The 18,622-nt window shown below is 38.9% G+C and overlaps 1 protein-coding gene across 5 annotated transcripts in view; it reads right to left on the bottom strand.

Moving 5' to 3' along the window:
* The window catches only part of klhl4 (kelch-like family member 4), a 32,783-nt gene that overhangs the window by 12,276 nt on the left and 1,885 nt on the right, over positions 1-18,622 (bottom strand). For 2 of the 5 annotated variants that reach the window (XM_034092774.2, XM_034092775.2), the window contains exons 2-3: positions 9,956-10,840; positions 645-812 (exon numbers count right to left, since the gene is read on the bottom strand). In XM_034092774.2, the coding sequence (XP_033948665.1) occupies positions 645-812; positions 9,956-10,416 (629 nt within the window). In that variant the 5' untranslated portion in view covers positions 10,417-10,840. Of the gene's footprint in view, positions 1-644; positions 813-2,869; positions 2,937-8,811; positions 9,132-9,955; positions 10,841-18,622 lie in introns of those variants that run through there. The other 3 variants (XM_034092777.2, XM_034092778.2, XM_034092776.2) reach the window with 3 other exon arrangements.

Raw genomic sequence — 18,622 nt, forward strand, 5'->3', positions numbered from 1 at the left:
CCTGCTTTACCTGGTTTACAAATATACACACATTGAACCGGCAGACAGAGAACTGACTATTTCAACGAGGTCAGTCACTTATAATTCCTCTCTGTGGAGTATTCTGGTTTCTGTTTTATAAATCTGTCTTGATGAACTAACAAAATGTGCCGGTAGCAAGACGTACACAAAAAGATGCACTCAGTGAACGTGATGCCTCTCTGCATTCTGGGGATGTCATGCGATATGTTCAATTCTGCCAGCCGAGGGCTTGATGCATCAATATTGACATACGTATTGAATCTCACTGCTCTCCTCCACTGCACAATTGTAACGTGGAAATGAGGAAGTGCAGTGGTGTAATTAGATTAAAGCAGTGTGCATGATTTAGATGCCAACCAGTGAGCATAGAGTATGCATATCTTTCCTGTCACTGAAACATCTGAAGAATCTTGCTCTTGCATTTTAAAGATTATTCGATTATTCCTGAGATGAATCGGGACTGACATAATATATTTTAACATGCGAAATGTGGTCCAGACCAAATCCTGGGCGCTCGCATCTGCAACCAAATGAAGTGAATTCAGATGAGCTTCTGTATCTCTTAACTAAACCGATGCAGTGTAATTAATGAAATCAAAGAGGACTGAAGCGCAAACACCAACCTGTGAGCGGGTATCTTATGATCCCCCGCTATCAAGAGAACATCACACAGCTGCTTGTGCTGGAGGTAGGTTTCCATCTTACGGAAAGTCTGTTCTGCATGATTTGTGGCCTGGAAAAACTCATCCGAGGAGTTGGTGTTCATTTTGGAGAAGGTGCTCAGGGCCAACCTGTGGAAGAGAAGAGAGATGGTTTAAGGCTAAAACAATGCACTAAAGCATGAATATTTACTTAAATTGCTTAAAAGGTTTTGTTGCAATGAGCTTTCCTCTTATTTTTTATTTTGGAAATAGACATATGTAAGAATTAGTCGTCAGCATGACTTCACTTGACGAGGACTTCGCATAATGCGGACAAAAACAAAGAGAAAAGATCGGACACTGAAATAATAAAGACATTTAATTTAGGAGGACTAATTAATTGAACCAACTTTTGTTTCCTCTCCCAGTCCCCTATCATAAATATAACATTAATTACAAAAATTAAATAAAAAATCTGTACGAAGCAAGATAAGCAACATATTATTGAGGACACAAAAAGGCCTAGTCAAACACATCGCACTCTACTCCCTGAGGTGTATCTGCAGCTTTCTTTAAGCTGAAATTAAAACTGTTATGGACACAACTCCATACATAAGTCGATAACTGAGCACTGCAGTCCGATGGGACAAGCGAGCTTCCCAATCTATGCAACAGCTTTCCAGACAGAAAGTCACTGTGTCTGTAATGTGTGTATGCCTTTGTGTCTGTTCCTGTGTGCATCTATATATCTGTGTGTGCACGTTGGTTTTCCAAAGACAGGGACTTAACAAGTGAACAAGCCTGTTTCTTACAGCATTTCGTTGAGGCTGAGTCCTTGTCCCTACAGGCTGCTAGATTACATGCGGCTCTACAGGCACCCAAGTAATCCCTCATACATGTGACAAATAATGCAGCCCAGACACTTTGGTGTCCTTCACAGAGCAAGTCCACTCATTGACATTTAGGGTTGTTTGTTACGCTACATAAGCAGACCCAAGCTGCCTCTCCCGGGGGAATTTACTGTCATCTCACGGCTGTTTAAAGACTGATTTTGCTCAAGGAAAAAAAACTCACTGCTATTTAAATCAACACTTAATATCCCTGCCCATTACCACTTATGCACCAACATGAGAGCTGCATAAACTAGCAAAGTTACAGATTTGTCGATAGAATGAGCGATAGAATTACTAACAAAGAACTGCTAACAATGCACTGATACCAATAAAGGACTGGCTCATCTAAAGCCAGTTAAGTAGCACTTGAAATGTTTGGCTCTAAGAAACCTGATGTACTTATATGATTCTGTTTTCTTCAAGGTTGTATCTTCCTGGTCGAATGCACTTATTGTAAGTCGCTTTGGATAAAAGCGTCAGCTAAATGCAATGTAATGTAAGATTAAATGAAAACCCTTGGCTGCACAATATATTGGCACATACAAAGATTGATAACACAGGAGGGGTGTAAGGGAGTGATGGCCCTTATAGATATCCTGATTAAGACACTATTATAAAGTTTTTAGCCTGGTGTGCGATTTCTCCTCTTTGATTACCAAAAGCAACATTTTCCCTTGGGGATTTGTTTATACTGCCCCCCGGTCACTGCAGAATCCTATAGTCTAACCTTTATTGGGAGACTTTATGCTAAATGCAAGAGTAATTTATTGCTCTGTCACGATAATTCCCCACTGACTCTGGAGTCTTGGAGAGGAACACCAAACAAGACTGAATAAGCAATGGGGCCGTAAAACTGAGATGCATTGCCTTTGTATTGGCTCCAAAGCATGCTGTAAGGATTTTTCATGCCCACCAATCTCTCCGACACTAATTGCTTTGGTATCACATTCTAGGGAGCAGTAAATTTCTCTGAGGGATATATTTCACTTTCAGTAGAGGGTTGGATCATCAGAGGTATAGCCCAATTGTATTAAGGCACTAAAGCCCCAGAACACCTTACTCCAGAGAAACTGCTGTAGGTACATTGATGTACATCACATAATACTGAGCCATTCACAGAGTCACACACCCTAACAGGGCCTGTAGATTTATGTTGTTATCTACAAACGTTCAATGTGCAAACATGTATTGGTAGAACAGTATAGAACAATAGTAAAATTGCCTATATGCATTAATAGAATAAAATAGAGGGCTTCATCCCTCCTCACCCTACAGTACATGTGACGTTGTCTTCCTTGACTGAACACATATCACCTGAAGTCTTGTCATTATCTCCTCACACCTTCCTGAAGTTATCACACCACAACGTGTCAAATTGGATCTGAGAAAAACATATTCATTTAAAAAACCTGAAAAGCTTTTTAGGTGAAGATACAACACTCATTACAAATAATATATGAGTTATACAGCATATTAAATATCATGTTTGTGTTCCTATAATCATTCTGAATTCTCGATGGGTCAAAACGGTCATCCTAGTTGAAAAGTGGGACAATTCCTGATACACTTTGGTTATCGAGGATTAGCCTGTAGCTGTAAAGGTTATGAGTTAGACATGTTGCTGAAAATCTTAGTCTTATTCCAACTAATGTCAATTCCATCCCTTTACAAGAGGGAAAGTCGTGCCTGCCTGGGCCAAATGTGAAATGTCTCTTTCAAAATGGATTATAATAGCCATTTGCCCCTAAAGGCTGCTGAGTAGCTTGGGTTGGGTTGAGAATCTAACAACTCCAACAAATCCTCATGCAGCATGTGCCAAGTCTATATATTCCATGAGATCTCTATATGCCTCTGTGCTTTGAAAGTCTGTATTACTGTCATTCGGCTTTGTGTGGAGAGAAATATATACACTGACTGTAATAGCTTGATCCCGGCAGTAAGGCTGAGATGATAACTCTGGACAGGAATAGATTTTTCTCTCTGCACTTTACTATCTCACTGAGGCTTCGCAACAGACTTCCTTCTTCTCATTCCATTGTAATACCGGACATGCTTGATAATTGATGGAGGAAATGAAGCAGCATATGGGATCCACGTCTTTTGAAATCTGCTCTGAATGTGGCCTCTGGGCTCTTTATGTGAGAGACTGCGGTGGAAAATGTACACTGCTATTAACAGAAATCACATATTGCCTTCTTACAGCTTTTACCAAAACCGCACACGTTGTAAAGAAAAAAGTGATGGTGGAGAAGTCATGTCAGCAGAATTTCTGCAAAAAGCTAATGAACATCTCAGGTAAGGTGGCATACTAATTGATGTTTTGAATATTAAGAAACTGCAAGAGGAGTTACATCTTACACATTAAAAATGAAAATCATTTGTCAAAGTATGTCCGTTTAATAATGAAAATCTACATAATTGACTTGAAAACTTAAGGGAAATATCTGCTTGAAGCCACTGAGGAATAATGTGCCAGTAGATGAACATATTTCAAAATAGAGATTATAATTGAGTGTTGCTAAACACAGAATATTAACACTGGGATTGGAATGGTACATTTTAATGAGTTGGTAAATCTTATTTCAATAATGGCATTGTTTAAGCCCCTGTCACACTGTCCCGAAATTGACACCAGATGGAAACACGATAAAGGAAATATCGTGTGTGTGAACTCATTTGTGAAGGCATCTTAAGCCATCGTTTCTCAGGCTCTGGCAGCAACTTCGTGAGCGGTGGCAAAATCTTTGGCATGCCAAACAATTGCCGAAGGACCTTGTGAAGGTTCATTTTCGTGTTGAATTCGTGTGTCCGTTTTGCCCTTCGTAAGTCACTCGTGAGGGCATCTTGTCAAATCGTGTCATCTTCGTCTGATCATCGGTGCCATCGGGCATTTTTCGCCCCGGCAAAATGGACACACAAATTCAACGCGAAAATTAACCTTTCGCAAGGTCCATCGGCAATTTTTTGGCATGCCAAAGATTTTGCCACCGCTCACGAAGTTGCTGCCGGAGCCTGAGAAACTCCACCGGCGGTCATACGATGGCTTAAGATGCCCTCACGAATGGCCCGATGTTGTTACGATCAGAGCCTAATTTGAACATTTCCTTTATCGTGTGTCCATCGGGTTGTTTTATTGCACAACAAAATCATGTAAACATATTATGTAAATAACCCAATTTGTGTTCTGTGAAAATGAAAAGGATATGACATTGTTTTTGTTACTTTCGTGGCAGTTGTATGTCTTAAATGTAATTTAGGTTAACTTCCTGTTTTATTTAGATGCTTTTATTTTGAAGGCGAGTTGACAGGAAGTTGTTGTTGCTATGGAAACAACATGATGGAGAAAACTTAATATCTTCTACATATAAAGACGGAGAAAGTAAAGAAGAAAGTCTGAACATATCAGTACAGTATCATAATACTTTAACATAATTGTTTTTGTTACTTTCGATGCAGTTGTTTGTCTTAAATGTAATGTAAATGTTGCCTTTGTGTGTGGTTCGGGCCATCTTCGTGCAAAATTCACAATTCCTTATTCGTGTGTCCATGTGGGGTCAATTTCGGGACAGTGTGACAGGGGCTTTACAGATTAACTTTGAATACAATGCTGAGCTCTGCATTATAATGCTTGAAAATGTGATTGTGTGTGTGTGTGTGTGTGTGTGTGTGTGTGTGTGTGTGTGTGTGTGTGTGTGTGTGTGTGTGTGTGCGTGCGTGCGTGCGTGCGTGCGTGCGTGCGTGTGTGTGTGTGTGTGTGTGTGTGTGTGTGTGTGTGTGTGTGTGTGTGTGTGTGTGTGTGTGTGTGTGTGTGTGTGTGTGTGTGTGTGTGTGTGTGTGGGTGTGTGTGTGTGTATGTGTGTGTGTTGTGGGTGTATTCTAAGTGAAAAATGTGCAGATCTTAGCAGAAAGCTTTTACCTGCTTTGCTGATGGCAGTTTACTCACATAGTCTGTCATCATTGTTACATCTGTAATGTATTTACATTGGATGTTAGTGGGTAAACAACTTAATCCATATTATTAAAACCGTGGAGCCTGGGTTGCATGCATTTGGTTTATACTGTGTATTAGATAGATTTAGATCTCCAGATACAATATGGATTTCCAACCTTTCTAGCTTAGAGGGTTAAAAACTCAGATTTAAAAATGTCTTAAGTGCCATTTTTATTTGGTGACTAAAACCACATCTTTTTAATTAATTTTCCTGAAATCCTCCAACAGATCTAAATGTTATTGAATATGCAAACCATGCATTTTACAGAAAAAAATACTGAACACTTGTCTGCGGTCGGATATGATTAACTATGACATTTTCAGCGTGATCACAGTTGTCTGCGCCTCAAAGAAACTTCTTCAATGCAAATAAGTTAACGTGAGTGCCTCAGAAGTCATAGCCCCTACTCATAGTGCCGGTGTAACATTCATAGAAAGCTGTGTGAGGGATATTTTGCTTTGAACTGGGTCCATTCGGGTGGAAAAGATGACTGATCTGCATTTGAACAGAAATTAGTAATGTGTCCAGCATAAAATAAAACCGTACCTCTGTCCACAGCCTTCTGCAAAAGCATAAGGAGGGGTTACTAAAACCTCTGGTTTGATCTTTATCTTCCATCTGCAATGGCCTTGTTGCACACAGAATGCTGATTTGGCAAAGTTGAAGCATGCTCAGAATCAATTATATGCGATCGCAATATCTCCTACATCCCTGAAGATGTCATTTTGATATTACAACAGATATACTGTATTTTGCCATTTACAGCCTCTTAAGGCATCCTCTGGATGTGTCACAAGGAGACCGAGACCCTGTAAGCAATGTGGTGTTATGAGACATCCAACAAATATCTGAATTACTGCTGTTGACAGGGCGTGAGGTGGTGGTATTTCTTTTCCAAGGCGGTGGAGAGAGAATTGAGATATCATTCAAACTAACAGTCCGCTGACTCAATCCTCTGTTAGTGTTTATGTGGGAGAGGTCAGGGTTTCTATTCCAATCAGGTTAACTTCTGTCATATATTCTCTGTCAACGATGGGGAGAGGTTATTTGGATGAGTCATGAGGACACAACAAATATACAGTATATATTTGAATATAGAGCATTAGGAGCAAGGGTGGAAAACAACGTGGTATTATCTGCTGCTTACTAAACTACATTTGATTGAACAACTCTGTGGATAACTACCAGTTAGTCAGATGTAAAAGGTTGGATAGGCTAAATAATATATTCAGAGTATATCTATGATGGGACTCACATGCACTAACATGCATGCACTGCCAACCCGGTTACATAAAGAAAGAACAGAAACACTTGTATTACAACAATAACAGGGGAAGTGTGCCTTCATTCTGTGCTAACCATGGCGATATTCCACTATGTCTTTACAAAGCACATAGTCGTTTATTGCTTCATTAATGTTCTGAATGTTATTTATACAACCTTAAAATACATTCAAGAGAAAGCTAACAGAGCAACAATAAGTAGATCAGCATAGACCACAACATCAATTTACCTTTTGAAATTCCTTCAATACTCATCAAGGCAGGTTTTTAGAATGTGTGACAAAACTTAAATAACTACAACAAAAATAATAACAAAAAAGACACAAGCTCAATGGTAATGTTGCCAATACCCTTCCTGCTGCTGAATAACCTCTCAACTGATATACATTTTCTTATACATTTATGATTAATAAGCCGACTAATACTAAGAATACTTTCTTAAATTCAGGCACAATGCTAAATGTATAGCCACTGTGACCACAGTATTTTGTCCAATAGTACAACCACCCAATTAGGATGAAATATTTTGGTTGAATGTGCCAGTTAGTTCAGTTTGACAGCAATCTGCAATATGAATAACAAAAGTGAGAAACACATCTATAGAAGAAAGGAATAAAGTGGTGGGACAGATTTTTCGGTAGACATTGAATGATACTAATAATCACTGAGGGGCACGTCACACAAAATGACTGTCACATATTTTTCCAACTACAAAGGAACGGTTACAACTTTTGTATAACTCGCAGCCAGCAGAACTAATTTTTTCATTCTGCCTGAGGGATTGTGACAAATTATATGTCAAGGATTTATGATGTGAGACGTAATAGGGCCACCCAGCTGGTGGAGTAAATGAATGTGCATATCTCAGTGACATCTACTTAGCCATGGAAGAACATACAAGCCATGATGTATCACACAGTCACTAGCTCAATCTTTTACATCTAAATGCAGTGCTTGTCCAAACCTCTCAGAAACTAGTGCTTCACAGGTAAGAAATGACTGCATTAACATTATACACTTAATTGAACATCCGTATCATCTCACCACATTAAATGATGTGCTTCCCTGATAGCCCTGGTCAAACTCATTTGGCAGCCTGCTGTTGCATAAACAGAAAAATGCAAATGTCTTGATTGAATAATTATGTAAAATAGGCACAGAGGACGATGTATTTATTTAAATGAAGGGATAAATTGATGGAACTGTCTGTCAATATTCTATACAGTGTTATCTAGAATAACAGAGGATTTGTTTCTCTGACATTGTTGACAATTCGGGTGGGAAAAATCCTCAAATAATTCAAAACACTTTTTGTTTGTTATATTACATTGCTGATTATCATATTCATGAATGGATATCAATACAAGTCTACCCGAGATATATTTATGATCCACCAGAGAAGAACCATTTTAATGTTTCTGTATTATTGTCAAAATATAATGGCTGTGCTATATTTTACATGGCCATCTTGAACTCAAGGTCTGCATTGAGAGCTGTCGAGTTACACATTTGTACCTTGAGGCACATATTGTATGCATGCATTCTTCACATACAGGGACCCACAAACATGAACATCTGCCAATTATACCAACACTGGATGCCGAATGTCAGGCTGATTCCAAAACGGTATCTTAACTCAGAATAAATCATGCTCTGTTCAGGGAACTCAACCGTCCACTGCTCGTGGCATTGATTTAATCCACATTGACATATTTCTGGCTGTAGACAGAGAGTCTGTATTCAGAATTACCTGTTTAATCACGGTGAGCTCTTTGTAAAACAAAGGGATAGGTACACTATCATTGCCCACAGGTGCATGAAAACAAAGGCACACAGGGAAGCCTAAGGACCAATCATCTTAGAATGTCACAGACCAGATAAAAGGGAGACTTGGGCTTTTCATCCTTGATGTGGGGTGCTTTTAGTTTACTGACACACACACACACACGCGCGCGCGCGCACACACACACACACCTCTAACCTGTTTACTTCCTGGAGGAAGATGTAGCATCACAGAAGAGACAGGGGGAAAATAACACTACCTGGAAAAGCAGGGGGTGGGATTTATTACTGGAAAATAAACATGGATGACATGATTGGTATCAGGATTTGTGAAAAGATGTTATTAGGAAATTAATTAAATAATACCCGTGATAGCCTCTAGCTATGAGAGCTTTTGGCTTATAAAGTGGTTGTAGAAGCAATATGGAACTGGAAGGTCACCAGTTCAAGTCCCGGCAAGACCAAGTGCTACCGAGGTGTCCCTGAGCAAGGCACCGCTCCCCACACTGCTCCCCGGGCGCCGTTCAAAATGGCAGCACACTGCTCCTAACACTAGGATGGGTCAAATGCAGAGAAACAATTTCCCCATGGGGATTAATAAAGTATATCAAAATAAAAAAATTAAAATAAAAAATCTAGAAATTCAAGTCACTGCAATGTTTCCTCTTTTTAGTTCCTGCACATGGTTATGTGATTCAATAGCTATTTATCGCTTTTAACTCCATGGAAGAATGAATTATTGTAATGTGTACAAACTTAAGAATCTGGAGGAATCAAGTAAAGTCATAGAGTGCATGTCATCTGGACCACAACACAGACAATGGAACAGATAAAGCCTTGGCTTTTGGTCCGATGAATAATTAAAATGGTGCTATATTGGTTTACCTTGCCTAATCATGCCGTGGACAATAAGAGTGATCTTCCCCCAGGTGAGCCATGAGAGCAGCTGCAGAGCAAGAGTACATTGGAAAATGAAAGCTGTGCATGTATTTACATTTTGCTTGATTAATGGACAGGATGAAAGTGTAAATATTGAATGAAGTTGAGAGGCTCTAGATATACTATGTATGCATTTAGAAATATTTTAAATAGATTTAAAGTATGGCTGGTATGTGCTAAATAAGCAACATCCAAGTAGTGTTGGGCTATTTTTTTAACAAAACATCATCAAAACTGTTAATTAATTCATAATTTTGAAGCAGCTTTACTTTCATTACAAAACTGGAAGAGACAACTTCTTACCAGAATAGCAGTATCGGGTTTTGGCTAATCAAGAATACACAAGGTTACTGATGTAGCATGAATCTGTCTCCTAAGAATCAAATGACTCCTAACCGTCGTACCTCTCTCTGGCCTCCACCTCTGCAGGTTCCTCTGTGCTGCTTTTTACATCTTCCTGGCCAGTGATGGTGTCCTCCTTTCTTGTGGTGCTCGGTGAGGAGCTGCTCTTTGAGGATTCCTCGTTGACCTGGAGACCCTGAATGGTGTTTTGCTGATGGTGCCATGATTGTTGACCCGTTCTGACATAGACAGGTGTGGGCCCTGGCGTAGGTGCCAAAATACTGTGAACCGGGCTGTTATTCTTTCGTAGTCCTCCAATGCCTCTTTCACGTGAGTGGCTTTTCAGCCGGCCCTGGACGGGCGTCCCTCTGTGGTCCAGGCCATCCTGCTGGATGTACCCACCCACCCCTCCACCGCCTCCGCCTCCACTGCCAGCCGAACCTTGGGATGAATGGCTAAACCAGCGCCAGCGGAGCCTGAGGATCTGCTTCACGTCAAAATCCTTCTTCCCCGACACAGACATCCTCCTCTGGGTTTGGAAACGAAGGCAATGGTATGTTGAGTCCCCAAAAACATGGAGAGCAGAGAAGAGCCTTGATTCCAGTCCTCAGTGCCTACAATGTGACTCTTCTCTTTCGTTATTGCCTCACTACTATCATGAACATCCCCTCCTCCTTCTATGACTCCTCCGTTGTTCTTTTAGTGGAGATGGAAAGCAGTCCTCTGCAGCTATTGTTCCTGTGCCTGAGACTACTACCCTCCCTCCAATTCTCCCTTTCTGTCTTTCTCTCTATTCCTCTCCTGTGCTACTGCTGTTTCTGTTTGCTGCTGCTTCTGCTGCTGCTGTGCCGCTGGAGCTGAGTTAATGCACATGCATGATCCACACTCCCTCCCCTTCGTCTCCCCTGTTTCGCTTTCTCTCCCTCTCTCCTTGTCTTGTCTCTGCTCTGCAAACACACACACACACACACACACACACACGCACACACACACACACACACACACACACACACACACACACACTGAGATATAGACATTTATACTCTGAAAATAAAATCAGAAAATCTTCCAAGCCATGCCCATTCCTCTCTGATGCTGATGCTGTTCTCTTTGTTCGTGTGTGTGTGTGTGTGTGTGTGTGTGTGTGTGTGTGTGTGTGTGTGTGTGTGTGTGTGTGTGTGTGTGTGTGTGTGTGTGTGTGTGTGTGTGTGTGTGTGTGTGTGTGTGTGTGTGTGTGTGTGTGTGTGTGTGTGTGTGTGTGTGTGTGTGTGTGTGTGTGTGTGTGTGTGTGTGTGTGTGTGTGTGTGTGTGTGTGTGTGTGTGTGTGTGTGTGTGTGTGTGTGTGTGTGTGTGTGTGTGTGTGTGTGTGTGTGTGTGTGTGTGTGTGTGTAAGCATGTGAATGTGAGTGATAACAGGGCCCACTGCTCTTGCTGTTAGAGGGAGGTGGGGTATCACAGAGGCAGGATGATGAGGTCACACCTTAACAAAGTAAATCACTGCTTGCTCAAGCAGGGAAAGAGAAAGACTATAGGCTGAACTATCAGGACTATTACAAGGAGCTTGTAATCCATTAATGTATGTAAATACACTAACATGCTCATCCATAAACAAAAAAGCAGGATACATTAGTAACTCTCATCAATCAACACACTCGTTCCTAGGCAAGTGAAAAGTAAATCACAATACACATCTACTGTATGCAGTCTGCTATTCCACAACAATCTGAATCCCATGGGAAAATATCTTAGTATATGTAGCCATACAGAAAAAATATTCACCTTGTGCTGTTTACACGAGAACACAAACGGTTGTATCCGCTACTTTTCTCTTTCGTATAGCCCGTTCGTTCACACAAGGCCGTACGGAAACTCGGAAACGGACCCTGCAAACGATAACGGGTCCCAAGGTGGATATATCCAACCCAGTCTCACGGCATTTTGTGTTCACCAACACGATTTTTAATCTATTGATTCGTGTTCACCAACACGATTTGCACCTTTTTTTTTCGTGTTGCACAGCACGATTTTAAAAGCAATGTATTTCTACTGCCTGCAGCACGTCTTTTTCTCCGGTCGGGTCGAGGAAGACCGGAAGCTGTGTGGTTCATAAAAACATGTTCTTACTCAATATCAAGCCACAGTTATTGCTTTTATTTGAAATCTTATAATTTCGGACTGTTGTTGCCGTCTGTGAGGAAAATAAATGGGGCTCAGAGCCTCAGGATACTGAAATCTGTATTTTTTAAATCTTTTTTTCCTTCTAATTTGTTATTCTTTTCAAAATAACACACTGTTATTTACTCACCAATAATACTCAATTATCCTTGCTTTTATTTATTGGTTTAATTCCATAATCTCGGGTTTTTTTGGCGTCCGTCAGGAACTGAATTTCAAAATAAAAATAACCGGAACCAGACGTAGGCATTTCGAGCGATTACCCAAGATCCTCAGCTATGGTTTTAAGCTCGCTCATTGGATGTTTTAGCCGCAATGCATGCTGGGATTTGGTGTTTATATGATATGAAATCCGGAAAACATTTTAAAAGAATAAAATAATACTTAATTCCGAGTGTTCTTGCTTTTCTCTTTGAAAGTCATCACATAACGGCATTGTAATACACGGTTCGGCTGCATTGTATATTACAGATCTGCCGTAGTTCTTTATGTATAGAGCCCTGATGAGAAGACCTTTGGAAAAACTGAGAAAATGCCGCCGAAACTGAATACTTGACGTGGATCATAAATATATTCAACAATTAAACAACATCTTCAATTTCTCTTCACACAATACGTCTCCTTGCAGTATCAACACTAATTCGGCTGACTTTTACATTTGATCTAATTCACAGTAGTAGACTGTAGTTTTTAAAGATATTACTGATTTTCTTTGAATGTAAGAATGTAAATACTGAGTCTGAAATAGTATAGCAATATGCTGTAAAATTATGTGAAAGCATGAATAAAACGTGTCCTACACTAATAATACAAAGTTATTATGGCTGTGTGTACCTTGTGTGCACCGCCTAGTAGTTAAAGCACGTTATTGAATTATTGTTTTTATGTGTTAACACATAAAAACAATAATGTACTCTTAATATTTTTTTCATCAAATATTATTTGAATATTTGAATAAAAATATGAAGAGTACATACTTTCATAGGGGGAAAGTAGAAGGTCTGTGATAGAAATATAGAATATAAAAAATCAAGAAGATACTATAAGTGATCTCTACAATAAAACAGTTTAGTGCAGGATGTACAAAGATATTAATAGGTGGAGGTGCAAAACAGAAAAACGAATTAACCTTTATTTAAACATTAAATAACAGATTAAGGTCTTCTTTTAAATAAGAAAAAAACTTTGGGGGTATCTATCTACAGATAAATATTAAGCCTGACAAAGTACTTAACGTCTAATATATTGCTTTCCTGCAATGTTAACTATGTTGAAGCACTTATTTTAACTGATATTATACATATGAATTATACTCTTATGTATGTAGATAGAATAAGAAATGTGCAGAATATGACAGTTTAATGGTGGAGGTACACACATATTGATAGATGTCTTGTAATGCACTGTTGAGTAACCTGTGACCCAAGTGTTTCATTCATTGCATAACTACACCGTAGTTGTGTATATGTCAATAAACCTTTGAAAATCTTGAAAGGGATGTGCAAAATAGCAATAATATACAGTCTTTAATTAACTATTAGTAGAGAATAACGAGTAATCAATATACTTTATTACTCGTTTCCATTCATGTCAATTGCAGATACATGTTTAGTCTTCTCAAGCACCAACTTTTATTGCTCCACCTCTTACTTCTCTTTTTAACCTCTCCCTCAGCACGAACACAATTCCAAAAGTATGGAAGTCTGCTTATGTCTTGCCTTTACTGAAAGGAGGGGAGGCAACTATCTTAAATAACTATAGGCCAATCTCTAAATTGTCAGTTCTGGCTAAGGTGCTCGAACGACTTGTGAGTGAACAAGTAAAGGAGTTTTTATGTATAAATGACATCCTGTCTAAACATCAGTCAGGCTTCAGAAAGAAACACAGCACCATCACTGCGACAATGAAAGTGGTGAATGACATTACTACTATTTTAAATAATAAGCAGAGTTGTGCAGCTCTGTTTATTGACCTTTCCAAAGCGTTTGACACCGTCGATCATCTCATCTTAAAGCAGAGGCTACTCAGTATTGGCATATCCAGCAATGCAGTGGGGTGGTTTGTAAACTACCTCTCTGAAAGGTCCCAATGTGTTCATTTTGATGGACTGTCTTCTGAGTGGTTAAACATTTCTAATGGTGTTCCTCAAGGTTCTGTTTTAGGACCACTTTTATTCTCCATATATATTAACAGCGTAGGTGATAATGTGGATGAAGCTACTTTACATTTGTATGCGGATGATACTGTGATGTATTGTGCAGGTCCCTCCATTAAAGAGGCTGTTGTTAAATTACAGGCTGTTTTTAACACTATTCAGACTCAGTTCTCTGAATTAAAGCTTCTTTTAAATGTGGATAAAACCAAGGTAATGCTCTTTTCAAAAGCTAAAAAGACACCAGAGCCTGTTTTAGATATTGTAACTACGCAAGGAACAAAACTTGAAGTTGTTGCCTGTTACAAATACCTTGGTATCTGGCTTGATGATTGTCTCTCTTTTAAACTTCATGTCAATAACCTGCTTAAAAAACTGAGGGTGAGGCTAGGTTTCTTTTTCAGAAACAAGTCCTGTTTCTCGCTTGAGGCCAGGAAAAGGCTAGTCACTGTGACCTTTTTACCTGTGCTGGACTATGGGGATTTGTTGTATATGAATGCACCTGCCAATTACCTGAGCAAATTGGATGCTGCGTATCACAGTGCTCTGAGATTTGTCACAAATTGTAAAGCGCTTACACATCACTGTACACTGTATACCAAGGCAGGTTTACCATCACTCTCTGTACGGAGGCTCAGTCATTGGTACACGTTTATCTATAAAGCTTTGTTGGGTAAACTCCAGTATTATATCTGCTCTCTGATAACACAGAGAGTTGCAAGCAGCTATTGTCTGAGGTCACATGATGTAGTCTTGTTAGATGTGCCAAGAGCAAGGACTGTCTTAGGTAAGACAGCTTTTATGTGCGCAGCTCCACTTGCTTGGAACAATCTTCAGCAAGAATTGAAACTGAGCAATCTCATTCCTCTGCATGTTTTTAAAGCTAGGGTAAATGAAATGCTTGCTGATACAATGGGCACTTGTAAATGTCTATAACTATGTATCCTGTAAATATAATGTATAATGTCCTTTATTGTTTTATGTTTCATGTGGAACCTATATGCTGCAGGTCTCCCTTGAAAAAGAGATCTATGATCTCAATGGGACCAATCTGGATAAATAAAGGTTTGAAATGAAATGAAATGAAACTATCAAATATCTCTCCTGATTGTTGGCACTTGACAATCACCTTACCTGAATTTTCAACACACTCTCACTCCCTAAGCGTCCAATAGCGACGTTTGGTCAGTGTCCGTGGCATCCAATTGTGACGCTCCTAGGCTCCTTCAGCGTCATAAAGGGACGCAAATAGCTTTCAACTGATTGCAATGTATTCCCATCTGCGTCGGGATTTGACGCTCATGGAAGCACGGCATTCGTTTATGTCGGCTGCCCTTAAAGGCAATGTGAGCGTCCATTCCCATTGGATAACGGAGAATTGTACACCCGGAAGTAAGTATTCCTCTTACTGTCGATTGATTTTACAGTGATATCTGCACTACTCATCGACTAAAAAACACCAGATTATCCTTGTTAATTACACAACATTGATTGGTTTAAATTGTGTGCAATGCTTTTGTATTTTTCCCCTTCGATTCGGAGAAACAAATATTTTTTCTGAGTAAAGGATGGCAGAAGACACTACACTACCCAGAATCCCCAGCTATCGTTTGGACTACACCATGTGCTCTGTTTGACAAACCCCGTTTTTTTCACCATTCATTCCGATGGCTGGCGTCTATGTCACATGATCTTCAAATGTCTCCCTGCAGAAAAAGAAAACATGGCCGAACTTCGTTTTATTCTAGGTGGAAAATGCCTATTTTAAAGTTAGTTTGGCCATTAAAATGCGTTTTGATGTCATTTGATGCGAGAAATATGAGTTGTTATTTCAGATTATGTGTGCAGTGGATGTACATGATCTTTAGTTTGCTAGTTATTACGAAGATTACTTCAGGAAATCGCGACGTTTTCATTGTTACCAAGGTGATTGCTAGGGAAGCTGCTATCGATATTATTTATATTATGTTGTGTAACTGTTTAATGGTGTTATCTTTATTGCTACCCACTTCCCCGTCAATGTATAGTGTTGGTCCACAGCCTAAACATATTAGTTTAACAAAATCCGCATCTAAAGATAGCCTACGTTATTTTCCCCTGTGCAATTCCAGTCTCACATCTCACAGCACATCGTCATTAACAAATACCGGAAACAGACCGAAAACATTTTTAAAAAATAATAATAATACCTTATTCCGAGTGTGCTTGCTTTTCTCTTTGAAAGTCATCACATAACGGCATTGTAATACACGGTTCGGCTGCATTACATATTACATATCTGCCGTAGTTCTGTATTTATAGAGCCCTGATGAGAAGACAAACATGAGGAACTGAAAACGTGACGTGGATCATAAATATATCAGCCATTAAACAACATCTTACATTTCTTTTCACACAATACGTCTCCTTGCAGTATCAACGCTAATTCGGCTCACTTTTATATTTGATCCAATTGGTAGATAGGCTGTATTTACACCATAAAGGTGCACAGCTGATATAAAGGGACACCTGGCATGTTATTGAATTTAATTATTTTTATTATTAGATATTAATACGATCCCTATAAAGTATATTCATTACTCGTTATTCTCTACTAATAGTTAATTAAAGACTGTATGTAATGACTATTTTGCACATCCCTTTCAAGATTTCAAGATTTTCTAAGGTTTATTGACATATTATATAGGCCTACACAACTGTGGTGTAGTTCTGCACTGAATGAAAAACTTGGGTTGCAGGTTCCTCAATAGTGCATTACAAGACATCTATCAATATTTGTGCATACCTCCAGCAATGTTAACTATGTTGAAGCACTTACTTTAACTGATATTATATATAATGTATTATACTCTTATAAGATGTATGTAGATATTTCATCTCCGGCCTTGTCAGGTATTGAACAATCAATAAATAAAGAACACAGAATTGTTGAATATAAAACACAGAATTTGTGTGATTATACTAAATGATTTTCAAATAAATACAACTGCATATTTAACTGTTACTCATGCTGATGTAACGCAAATGTTCCAACTTGGGATCAATAAAGTATATCTTATCTTAAGCTGATCGATGGCTACTGCCATATTTGCAAAATGTGCCTCTGAACCTTGACAAGTGCATGTTTCAGGCTTATCAATTAATGTAATGTAATGTTATCACAGGGGTCACACACATAAGACCAGCTGTTAAATAAAGCTTTCTTCCATGAAAAAAGGAAGAGAACATTGCACCTAAACTGCTGGATTTCAATATTGTACAATCTCTCATCCACCTCCACAAACCGCCTGCTAGTTTGTAAGAGTTTGCATAACCAGCATTTGTGTTCACTGATCTCCACCTAAATCAAATCTTAGCATGTTTTGCGATGGGCACAATATATGATCTGACCTGTAAAACATGTTTAATGATCTTCAACTAACAGAATGCATGTTTCCTCCCTTCTCTTACTATAAATACGATATTTTAAAGCTAAGAATAAAATACACACTTTTTATTTCCACTCGCTAATGCTTGTTGTTTATTGGCAAAAGTGTGTATTAATAAGTCAAAGCTAACTGATCCTTCCCATTAAAATTAGCTGAGAAAAATCACTTTTACAATGTTGTATTCTTCACACACACCAAACGAAACAGTACAGAGATTATGATTACTACAAGAAATATGCATAATAAAATGTTCTAGGCATTGCATTATTCAAATCAACTCTCTGGGAGGAACTAAAGCGGTTGAAGGACTGCATGAAGTGTGTGGATCACCCTTTGTTTATATCCAAGTTGTTATGCTAATGATACAATATGAGTGGATGAGCTTCACACATTATATTCAGTCAAGAGGCAATTCACTGAATTATTAATAAGAGCTTTCTCTGCATATCAAATATGTTACATTGTACTATATTATTTTAGAGCCCAAAAGGAACAGCAAACAGAAACTGCTTTCTGATAGGGATTCTGATTAGCTAATTGAATGTGTCCATACACATGCTTTGCCATTATATGTCTAATACAACATTCAGCTGTTCGAAGGTCTCTTCTGTCTTGCACTAAGTGATGACACTTTGGTCAAGTGGCATAATAACATGCCACTTTAATCTTTAAATGTATTTAAAATTGTAGTTTTACAATCCTGTCCTTCAACCACAATGGGAAACACTTTACTAAAGGCATCTACTAACCTTTTGGCACAGTCATTATCACTGTATAGGTAGCATTAGCTGTATGCTTTTACTGTTGAAAAAAGAACAGTGATTTTATTATCCCCTCTTAATTTGTTATTGAAAAGAAAATATCCCCATGTCCCAAATGTAAACTTTAGATTGGTAGTGGCCACAGTGTTCCTTGGCACACATTCAATATGAAAAAATAAGTAAAAGGTAAATATCCTATAAATGTTATCAGGG

This window comes from Pseudochaenichthys georgianus, chromosome 10, assembly GCF_902827115.2.
Source record: "Pseudochaenichthys georgianus chromosome 10, fPseGeo1.2, whole genome shotgun sequence".
NCBI lineage: Eukaryota > Metazoa > Chordata > Actinopteri > Perciformes > Channichthyidae > Pseudochaenichthys > Pseudochaenichthys georgianus.